The sequence below is a fragment of the Populus nigra genome, chromosome 5, assembly GCF_951802175.1.
Source record: "Populus nigra chromosome 5, ddPopNigr1.1, whole genome shotgun sequence".
NCBI classification, from domain to species: Eukaryota; Viridiplantae; Streptophyta; class Magnoliopsida; order Malpighiales; family Salicaceae; genus Populus; species Populus nigra.
In genome coordinates this window covers 18,950,462-18,961,935 of record NC_084856.1, presented here as the reverse complement: position 1 = coordinate 18,961,935, position 11,474 = coordinate 18,950,462, and the positions used below count along the sequence as shown (strand labels likewise).

Here is an 11,474-nt window from a genome sequence, read left to right as displayed (position 1 = left end):
GGATGAAGAAAGTACTTGATTAAAAACTAAAAAAAAGCAATTCATTTAAACAAAAAAGTTAAAATTTATATAATTAGTTTTAAAAAAGATGTTTAATGTAGTAATAATGCAAGTATCCTGTGTCGAATAATAGTCAATTTTGTAATACCATTCCAGGAGACCACAACTCTCAAATGGTCTTCACAAACTAGTAGGAGGTGGAGAAGCACTAATAATTGCAAGGCTTGCTTCTTGTTAAGCTAAGCTAATGACAAAATTACACATCTGGAAACAAAATAACCCACAAAGAGAGAGCAAAAAGACTATACTTTCTTTCTAGATTTTAGCTGTTAAAAACAGAAAACAAACATCTGTAAGTGGAACAAGCACACAGACCCACTTTGATAGTAATGGCTAAAGCAGATAGAAGACAGCTCAATCACTGACACGCACAAAAAGCCCCAACCATGATTCGCCCTCTCAAACCCCATTAAGTACTTTACCTTTCTTGATAATTCCTCCGCTTAAAGTTTGGTTTTTTTTTTCCCCTTAAAGGAGGTACCTTTGTGTTTTTTCAAGTTCACGGTTTCTGTGCTCATTTCATGAATCTGGTATGTTTTCTTTTTTCTTTTTTGGGTTTGTTTTTCTGGGTCTGGATTCTTTTGTTTTGGTTCCTAAGCTTGAAGCCTTGTTTGGTTCATGAGAATATGTCAGCACATATAAAAATTGTGATTTTGAATTCAATAGAATGGTTAGGCTTAATTTGAAAGACCGAAGAGTGTCTTGTATTATGTCATGTTCATGCTTCTCTTTTTATTGTTTTCTTTTCTGTTTAATTGTCTTGTATTAAGTGCTAAAATCCATAGTTAATTGATTTAGAGTTCTATTTGGATGATTCTTTGCATCTTCTTCTGGAATTTGAGGAATTTTTCATCAGAAATGGAAATTATACTTTGCTTGATTTTCTCTGGCACTAGTTATATTCCATCAATACTATGTTATGACCTGAGAGAAGAATCTTTGGCTTAATTGCAAACTTGAGTTCTTACGTGAAAAATGATTTCTTAAATTAGTCAACTCCTGTTTATTTCTAGATAGATATTACTTGAAGTCATAAGCCCCCCAACCCTGTTGTGATTGCCTCGTTTTTGTTTTGACTGAATGACACTTTTCTCTCTCCTGGCAATGGCTTCAAAAAATTCCGTCTAACAATTAGAATGATTGCGTGGAAATATTACCTGTTACATACACCTAGTTTTTGGTGACAATTTAAGCGTAAACATCTGTTTATGGAAGGACCAAGCTCATTCATTATCATCTTATGAACTCGAGGACCTCTCCTTGTTAGCAAAAGATCTGCCCGTGCTAGTGTGTATGCTGCTTGATCTGCTTAATTTTTTCCTTGTGTATGAATGAACTTTCCCCCCAGTGCATTCACTATCTTGCAATCCAAACATTTATGACTCAAACCGATGCCATTTTTTTCACAGATGGAATTTACTTCTATCTTCACTTGGGTTCGTGTGTTTCAATGGATCGAGCACCTGGGTTGATGTCATTGAAGATGGAAATGCTCTTTGCAGCCTTAATATTGGCTTTCTTGCAATCCTTTGTATTGTCTGACCCACAAGGTATTGTGTCCCTTCTCTGATAAGCTAACTTGCTGTTTTTACTTGGACGTGGCCATTTTAACATCATTAAGACAATGATAGATGAAGCAAACCACAATCTGTTCAATCTTTCTCTCCAAATTGATCTGACACTTAAGTAATTCTACAAACATCTGGACTGATGTCATTCCAGTTATCTGTATTTGTTGTTTTTCAGAATATCTTTATATGCTGAATTTATGTGGGAAGGATAAGGGCTACACTAATATTTAAAATCCTTATGTGGTTGAAAGGGCGAGCTCAATACATGACCACTTTGTCTGATAATATGACCTCTCTCTGAGTGCACGCACATGTTTTAGATGTGAACTCGATGATTAGATGGATATAATGAACATTCAATGAAAATTGAGAATGCTGCCATTCATCCTCTTCTATGATTTAATTTCTGCACTCAGCTATTTCAAGTTTCCTTTTTCAGCACTGATTGAACAGGCTAAGATGATAAACTTACTACATGGTAAATAATACTTTTGGTTACAGGAGATGCCCTATATGCATTGAAGCTTTCGATGAATATTCCAAACAATCAATTGACAGATTGGAACCAGAATCAAGTTAATCCATGCACTTGGACGAATGTTATCTGTGACAAAAGCAATAATGTCGTTTCTGTGTATGTTTTCTTCAATTTGGTTTTACCTCTTCTTTCAGCTGTTTCCAGATGATAAATATGTATAAAATAATTTAGTGTTCCTGCAATATTATGTCCTTTAGTTGAATTACATGTTATCTTACACATTGGGTATACTTATATCTTACCTGTTTGCAGAACGCTATCCGACATCAACTGTTCTGGGACCTTGTCTCCTATGATAGGAGCTCTAAGGACTCTCACTACACTGTACGTTTTGTGTATGTTGTATTGAACACAGAATTTTGCTTTCTTGATGAATTTGGTTTTTGTGAGGGCAATTGTTTCATTCCTTTTTTCTTTCCAAAGTAGGCGCATTTCATTCTCAAAAGCAATTTTATGGATCTTAATCAGCAGTGATAAAAACTTGAATCGCACATGAGATGCTAACCCCCTGCGTGCACACTTGCAAAAGAAAATTTCCAATAATACGGGATATCTAATGGAGTTACATAAACTATTGATTAGTGCTACTTAAGTTTGATTTCTTAACAATAAGAAATTGTTAGTGTCAGAGATCCAGCCTTTCTTTCCCCTTCTCCTGACCTTTAAGTTCTTATATTAAAAATGGTCACAGAAACTAACCTTCAATTGTCTGCGCAGATATTACTTTGATGCAAGGTTATTAAACCTGGCCCAACCCATGACCTGGCCTAACTACTGGGTCATGACTTGGATTAACTCGGGTCAATTATTTAAAAAAAAATAATTAAAACGATGTGGTTTTGAAGAATTTTTTTTAAAAAGTCAAATTGGGTTTTGACCATTGCTAGTTGACCTGCCGGGTTGACTTTTTTTTAAACCCAGCCAGGGGACGGATTGGCTGTGTCCCGGGCTGGGTTGGGTATCATAACTGTGCTCTGATGCAGGAACATGAACCTGTCTTGTAAACAGCTTTGTGACTTTAGTTATGATATATTTTGCTATCTGAAAGCTGAAACTACGTGTTCTCTTTGATATGTATTACTATATGTTCTCTATCATAAGCATTGACTTTGCCTCACCAAACACACTAAGATTGCCAGAAGGGTGAGATGTCAAAAGTGATGATTTGGTTGGATCAGTTTGGGACCTTCGGAATTTTCTGGGAAATTGACAAGCTAAGTATATGATAGAAACAACTTAGGGTGCGAGAGGATAGTTATTAGTGTGGATAGTTCTAATTGTATACGGCCGTATGATTAGAGAGCATATACTACTTCACTAGTAATTGTGGGAAAGAGTTAGTTCAACCTTTTAGACTTTGATGGTCAGTCAATTTGGCATTTTATTTCTTCAGAGTGGTGGGAGAGAAATCTTCCTAGTTCAGAATTTCCATCTATGGTAATCACTTCATTTGGGTCATGGCATTACAGCTGTTGGTTTGACTCTTTCCCCTATCACATGTGCATGCTAACATACTCACACACTGCATATGGATCACCAATGGACATGAACATGCCCATGATATAATACACTTAGACTCTTTAATAGATATATACATGTAGAAAATGTTTTCACATTAACCTTTGGATGCTTTCAAGGTAACATTGATTTTGTTGACAAGAAATTTTTATTTGTGTTTCATAAAGCTTCAAGTTACCTCCCTTTGAATGGCTTTTTAGGGTGTTGATTGTAAATATTCAAATTGGATAATAATATATACTAGATTGCATTCATCATGCAGAACACTGAAAGGGAATGGCATAACTGGTGGGATACCAAAAGAGTTCGGAAATTTGTCAAGTTTGACCAGCTTAGATTTGGAAAATAATCGTTTAAGTGGTGAAATACCATCTTCCCTGGGTGATCTTAAAAAACTACAATTTTTGTAAGTGATACCCTTTGTCCCCCTTGTCCTTAGAGGTATATGAGATATATCTCTACATGTTTCCAAACTTCATCATGATTGATATGATTTTCTTATCATGCAAGCAGGACATTGAGTCAAAACAATCTCAGTGGAGCTATCCCTGAATCACTTGCTAGTCTTCAAAGCTTAATCAATATGTAAGTGATGGTGTCCTGTTCAATACCTAGATGATACAGGATAACTGAGCTGTCTGTTGACTCCAGATTGGGATATTCCTAAATTGTTCTTACAGTCCCACTCGAATCATATAGCTTTATATCCCTTAGAAGTATTTCAAGATTTTGATGACATGGGTGAAATTTCCTTTGCAGTCTGCTCGATTCAAATAATCTCAGTGGTCAAGTTCCTAATCATTTATTCCAAATTCCTAAATACAAGTATGAACGAATATTGAATTAGTGCTATTTCAACTCCTAATTTTTTCATTTAGACTTATTCTTTTTTGTTTCTTTCGTGGGTGTGCGCACACACGTGTGGTCTATGTCATGTAACTGTCAAAATTTAACTTAATTTGAATTTCTGTCAATTATTTCAGTTTTACAGGAAACCACTTAAATTGTGGTGGGCTGAATTTGCATCTCTGTGAATCTTATAGTGGTGATTCAGGTAATTCAGTAATTGTACCTCTTGTTTTGATTTATTGGAGATGTTTTTTGAACAGCACTCGTTAAAGTTATGTTTTCTTGAAGCTTATTGCTAATCCTTTCATCTGTTGGCAGGTGGTTCACATAAGTCAAAGATTGGAATTATAGTTGGAGTTGTGGGAGGATTTGTAATTCTTTTTCTGCTTGGAGGCTTGCTATTTTTTGTTTGCAAGGGTAGACGCAAAGGCTACAGACGTGAAATATTTGTAGATGTTGCAGGTTTGAGTTGCCTTTAAGCACATAGCAAATAATTGCATTGCTGCTACTAGCACAGAAATAAATAGAAATAATAGATCATGTCACAATTTTGGCCAGTCCTGTTTTGCTTTTTTTCTCTGACAATCTTTGCTTGTCTTGGCCAAATTATTGTCTTTGATGTGATAAATTTCCTTTCATTAAAGCTTCTATTTATGGCTCAACTAAGCTGATTTCATTTACACCAGTATGGAATTTGAAATTTAGTTTACACTTGTTTTTGCAAAAAATTTAATTGTAGTAACAAATAACCTTTTTTTTTTAACTCTTTACAAAGCTAATTTTTAATGATCATAATAATGTGATAAGAGTTTACAATAACAGGCTTTATACTTTATGTTATGTATCCATACTTCAGGTAACATATACAATTTACTGAACGACAAACAAGGATTAGTGAAAAATACTGTCTAACATTGGCATTTATTTTTCCTTTAACTGAAGTGTATTATTGGAACATATTTTCCATTTAGCAGTTAGTGTTTGATGAGTGGATGTAACATGCATGTCTTCTAGCCACTTGCTATGGGTTCATATTTGTTCCTAATGCAACTGCATCCACTCAGCTTAACTAGAGCCAGTCATTGAACATGTTATGAGAAGAAAAAAAATGAGCTTCCTTCTATTTAAATAAAAATCATTTTATGATATTGTTGAAAATTTAACTCAAAAGAGCACATCAACAAATTAGACTGCAATCCAAAGAGAGTGAGGTTAGCTGAATTCTATCATTTTATCTTATGAATTTTTTTTACTTGCCTATAATTGATACATAATTAGGCCAAACAAGCAGAAAAGCTCATAACGCTGCATATATTGTTTTAGTCTATGATACTATGGGATATTTGTTGTAACATGTAGTATAATTTTGTGCAATTATAGGTATTACATAACTACTTTCCATCTTGGATGGATTTTAGTAAAAATCATTTTGTGTCTCAACATGAATTGAACTCTCATACTTATAGCCATCCTATAGTGATTCAGATAATTTTTCTAGGGTTTAAATTGTTCAAAAATCCTGTCTGCTTGAAAACTCTTCTATTTCAATGAACATTTCCTCTTGTGACTGAAAATGGAATCTAATATATGTGTTTATTTGTGATTGATTGGTGCAACTTCTTGGATCAAATTGTTGGCACACAAAGAAAAACATATGTTCTATTTTCTAGAAATCATGAAAGTTTGAGAATTTATACAAAATGTAAAACATTGTTCTTTTTTTTTTTAAAAAAATCACAATTAAAGAATTTAAGTTCCTCCACTTAATTTTTTTCTGAATGCCCCTTCTTACCATTTGTTTAGGTGAAGTGGATCGAAGAATAGCATTTGGTCAGTTAAAACGATTTGCATGGAGGGAATTGCAGCTTGCCACAGACAACTTCAGTGAGGAAAATATCCTTGGACAAGGAGGATTTGGAAAAGTTTATAAAGGAGTGCTTGCTGATAATACCAAAGTTGCCGTGAAGCGTTTAACTGATTTTGAAAGTCCTGGGGGTGATGCAGCATTCCAACGTGAAGTTGAGATGATAAGTGTAGCTGTTCACAGGAACTTATTACGTCTGATAGGGTTTTGCACAACGACAACAGAACGCCTCTTGGTGTATCCATTCATGCAGAATTTAAGTGTGGCCTATCGTCTAAGAGGTATTAGTTATTTGTGCACAGGATTTTGAGAGGAACTGCTAACATATTTAACTGTTTTGTTCAATTATCTGCATCTGAGGTAATTGTCAATAATCATTTTCTGTTTAGCAAGTATGGTCAGTTTTATGGATTGAGACTGTCTCATGTTCATTTCTCTCATTTTTGTTGAATCTAAATGATTAAACTCAGAAGGAATGGGCGTGTGTGTGTATATATATTATCATTTGATATTATATTTCTCTCACATATTTTAAATCATTGAATGCAAAAAAGTAGTGATATTTGGAACCTGACATGATTTTGTTTCCATCAGAGTATGAGAGAATTTAATTCCCAATTTTAGAAGCATGATGCAGAACAAGATGATAGAACAAAGAAGCTAAAGAAAACCCTAGCAATAGCTTGGCAACCTCCTTGAATTCTTTTATTAAGAGGGATAAACTCTAGTAGAAAATTCTCATTAATCATTCATCATACCTTTTTCCCACAACACAGAATGGATGCACTATCGGCACCAAAACTCTACCACAAAATAGGTATAGATATTCTAAAATGAAATCCAAAGTCAGCTACTATTTGGTAGGACATAAAATTTATTTCTAGCTATTAATCTGATTAATGAATTCATCAGGTGTGTGCCCAATAGGAGTTGGATTTTCAAAAAAGATTAGCGATCATGAGATGCAATGACATCTGCCATTCATAAGTCAAATGTCACAAAAATAAAAACAGAAGTGTAACAGTGAAAGGAAAGTGCGTACAATTTGAATATTGTGATATTTTGGAGAAGCTTGTTTGTCAATTATGCAGCTTAGAGTTTGATATTTTGTAATAGTTATTGGCAGCATTGAACTACTTCTGGTACTAACCTACTGATGAGTAGGACAAGGATCAGCTGAATCCTTTGAACATCCAAATAGCAATAGTTTATGCATGTAGCATGCTTGATGAATATATGTACCTCTTTCCCTTGTAATATCTGATGTCAACTATCAAATATACAAATTATAGGCTAATGTATTGTTTTATAAATTTTTCTGTGGAAAAAATTTCGAGTGAGGTTTAATTTTTGATCTTGACCTGCAGAGCGTAAACCTGAGGAGCCTGTTTTAGATTGGACAACCAGAAAAAGAGTGGCCTTAGGTGCAGCGCGTGGCCTGGAATACCTTCACGAGCACTGCAATCCTAAAATTATTCATCGTGATGTGAAAGCAGCTAATGTACTACTTGATGAAGATTTTGAAGCAGTTGTTGGTGATTTTGGCCTTGCAAAGCTGATGGATGTGAGAAAGACTAACGTGACTACTCAAGTTCGTGGGACAATGGGCCACATAGCACCAGAATACTTGTCCACTGGCAAGTCATCTGGAAGGACTGATGTCTTTGGGTATGGGATAATGCTTCTGGAGCTTGTTACAGGTCAACGTGCAATTGACTTTTCACGCCTGGAAGAAGAAGATGATGTCCTATTGCTTGACCATGTAAGATAACCATAGCTAATTACAGCTATCCATTATCATTTTTTGGTTGCTTTGCATGCATGTCTCTCTCGACTCCACCTTTATTATCTATTTTTTTGCATGGAGTTATGACATCATTTGCAGATGTCTATTCTTTCTAGCATGCTTTAATTTTCATGTCATGCAACTTTCTGACTTGTTAGTAATTCTTCTATGGATGTTTTATTATGAAGGTCAAGAAGCTGGAGAGGGAGAAAAGACTGGATGCTATTGTAGATCGCAACTTAAATAAAAACTACAACATCCAGGAGGTGGAGATGATGATAAAAGTTGCTTTGCTCTGTACCCAAGCATCGCCAGAGGACCGTCCAGCAATGTCGGAGGTTGTGCGGATGCTAGAAGGAGAGGGGCTTGCTGAAAGGTGGGAAGAATGGCAGCACGTTGAAGTTACAAGAAGGGAAGAATACAGCAGATTGCAGAGAAGATTTGACTTTGGAGAAGATTCACTTTATAACCAAGATGCTATTGAGTTATCTGGTGGAAGATGAGGTAACGAATTCTCCGGTGCATTTAAAGTATGTAATTTCCTTTTACATTAGCTTGATGTTTTCCTCGATTGAAAACAGATACATGAAAATAAAGGAAAGAATGTGCTTTCATAATTTTTATGACAGTTGCTCATGTAGGCTCCTCGTTCTTCCTTTGTGTGAGCTCCTATTGTCTGCGATGAAACTATTTTGGCGTTGATATGGTGGGCGTCTGCAAGGTTTCTCCCACCTTCAATGTAAGTTCACCAAATTGTCCTGCTTCCGAAGTCAGATGGTCTCTACAACTCCCAAAATTTGAAAGCCTGTCTTTTTTTTTTTTTCAGTTTCATAATCATAGCTCTATTATTTATCCCAAGAAAATGGCATTTCGACTCTTGAGCTTCCAGCTTAGGCTTTTGCCTGCTGTATTTCCACCAATTTCAACGTCTTTGCACACTAGTTTTCTAGGATTTTGCTCTGTCAGACAATATTGAAGTGATTTTTTTATGATGACGAAATGTAATATATAACACAAAGGATAGGAGGTTGTCTATTTCCATTTCATTCCAACGGTGAAATTGCAACTAACGTTTCCCTTCCAAGTCTGTGGTCCAGAGATCCAGGATTTTCCCCTGTGCCGTTGTCGATGCTTTGACTGATAATATCATCAAACTCCAAGACTCTTCATCTAGTTTTACCAGCCAAAATCGGTCATGGATAATCATTTATGTGATCGAAATTTTGTTCTCGGGAAGAGTGGTGCCAAGATGCAAAATTTCTACTTGTGATTGCCACAAGCTCCCTGAATTATTTACTAAACTCTCTCAAGGTTCCTGCTGGAGTACGCGAAGGCAAATTTGTCGAACAAGAAAATTATGCGAGTGGCAAGAGACTACCAGTGGTAGCGGGAGGCAGTGAGTGCATCAACCTTTTCAAAAGTGCAGTCAGTGGTTCTATTGGACCCATGAAGCCAAATAGCAGACACAGAAATGCACACGGTTCATTTTTAAGGTCTGCATTCTATTCAACCTCAATCAGAAACATTATTCCTCAGTATATTTCCATTAAAAGAAGTTAAACTACCCAAACAAAGAAATCTAAGAGAATTTTAAGCTACCATAAATCTGACGTCACATAATACCAAGTAAGCAAACCCAAAATTAATCTCAAAGTAGATGTTTTCTATTTGCAAGTGTTGCGACCCGAATTTCAGGTATGTAATTGTCAACGCAGAGTAGTGTCATGGAAATATTTTGTCTATACTAAGTCTCAAAATATAATTATTATAAAATAAATATATATAAAATTTACGCAACATTTTATAATTTTCAAATATTCCTTAAAATCAATAAAATAAATCAAAATTCAAAATACTTATTACATTAAATAAAATTCAATCTTTGAAATAAAAAAACTAAACTTGAATGAAAATAACATAATAATGAAGCGTCTAAGACATTGAATCATAAAAAAATAAAAAAAAAACTTGCGGAAGTAAGGCATACCAACAAAGTAGCAGGAACTCTCAATCAAAGGTTAACTTGCTAATAAAAATTAAGAACCTGAAATAATATTAAAATGAAGGGGAGCTCCACCAACTCAGTAAAAAAATATTATTTAATATATATTTCAACTATTTATAAGTATAAGTATTGAATAGATACACACACATATATTAAGCATATGTTGATTACTTTTCGATCAGACAAAGCCATTGACTCAGATAACAGATGAGGTTTGTGGCTACAATCATCGTGCGAGGATCAATCGTCATAGATTGATATTTCTCTCAGCAGCTAGGTATACATAATACTATATACACATAGACTGATTACTTCCCATTAGCATGAAGTTACTGACAAGTATACCGATATCAAGATATAATAGATACTCACATATATAGTTATCAAAGCAAATAAATATTCTATCAAATAAAATTCATTCAACAAAATGTGAGTGTGAAATCAAGATATATGAGTACTTAGAAAATAGAGAAAATATATTCAAGGATTTATCAATTGTATGATGTAATCAACATACATATAGTATTTATATTACATGTATATTAAAAATTATCCCACTCACTCGAAAAACAGAGAAAAAAACAAGCAGATGCAGAACCGAAGACTTGAGGATCGCTAGTAGAAATGTCAACAGAACTTATAACAGATACAAAAAAACATTAAAAAACAACTCAAAGCAAATAACATAAGAGATTGAAACTCTAAACTTGGAGACCAAAACACAATTATAAAACTGAACTGATTCACTTGATTGATCTCGAATATATCCTAAAATAATCGAACCTAATATACCTAATTAACCCCGACTGCTGGGTCAACCGGTCGACTGCCACCACAAGCCAACTAGTCAGTCGATTCAGACCAACTAGTCGATAGGTTGATCAGGATTTCTAGAATCCTGATATGCCAGTTCTTCTAATCTGTAGATCCCAACACAATCAATCTGTTATTCAAGACCCTCAATTCTAATCATCTAATTAATTCATTTTAATCTAGCTAATATCCTAAAACATCAATTAAATCTAATCTTTTCAATTGTTCAATCACCAAATCATAATAAAAACTTTGAATACTTCTTTTAATTCATTAACTATCAAATCCCTAATAAAAAACAGCAGAAAAGGTAGTCACAACACTTGCTTCTTCTAACACTTTTCAAAACCCAAAAGTAAAAGTTTAGATAGAGCTGAATCTTTGGTATATTTAGGAGAAAAGTTACGATAAGTGAGGGAGAAGAGAAGAAGGAAAAAACAAACTCCGGAGCAAAAATCCTCTTTAAATAC

General features: G+C 34.6%; 1 protein-coding gene across 12 annotated transcripts; it reads left to right on the top strand.

Moving 5' to 3' along the window:
* The first annotated feature begins 211 nt into the window (after positions 1-211).
* LOC133694243 (probable LRR receptor-like serine/threonine-protein kinase At5g10290) lies at positions 212-9,691 on the top strand. 12 transcript variants are annotated; one of them, XR_009842255.1, is made up of 14 exons: positions 214-590; positions 1,470-1,610; positions 2,133-2,265; positions 2,422-2,493; positions 3,950-4,093; positions 4,198-4,272; positions 4,447-4,512; positions 4,671-4,741; positions 4,855-4,998; positions 6,340-6,681; positions 7,768-8,162; positions 8,375-8,690; positions 8,828-8,925; positions 9,284-9,691. XR_009842255.1 is itself a non-coding variant. In XM_062115728.1 (13 exons), exons 2-12 carry the CDS (start codon positions 1,511-1,513, stop codon positions 8,687-8,689), a joined length of 1,857 nt encoding a protein of 618 aa, XP_061971712.1. In that variant the 5' UTR covers positions 214-590; positions 1,470-1,510; the 3' UTR covers position 8,690; positions 8,828-9,270. The 12 variants fall into 12 exon arrangements, 8 of the variants coding, with proteins under 8 accessions (XP_061971719.1, XP_061971713.1, XP_061971716.1 ...); XR_009842253.1 differs by having other exon boundaries at positions 8,816-8,925; XR_009842254.1 differs by lacking the exon at positions 9,284-9,691 and adding an exon at positions 9,013-9,270.
* Positions 9,692-11,474: the final 1,783 nt, after the last annotated feature.

Bases quoted from the DNA above. Each gene is read 5' to 3' on its own strand.
- LOC133694243 (XM_062115728.1), top strand. From the start codon at position 1,511: ATGGATCGAGCACCTGGGTTGATGTCATTGAAGATGGAAATGCTCTTT. The intron at 1,611-2,132 runs GTATTGTGTCCC...TTTTGGTTACAG, and splicing joins TGTATTGTCTGACCCACAAG to GAGATGCCCTATATGCATTG. The intron at 6,682-7,767 runs GTATTAGTTATT...CTTGACCTGCAG, and splicing joins TGTGGCCTATCGTCTAAGAG to AGCGTAAACCTGAGGAGCCT.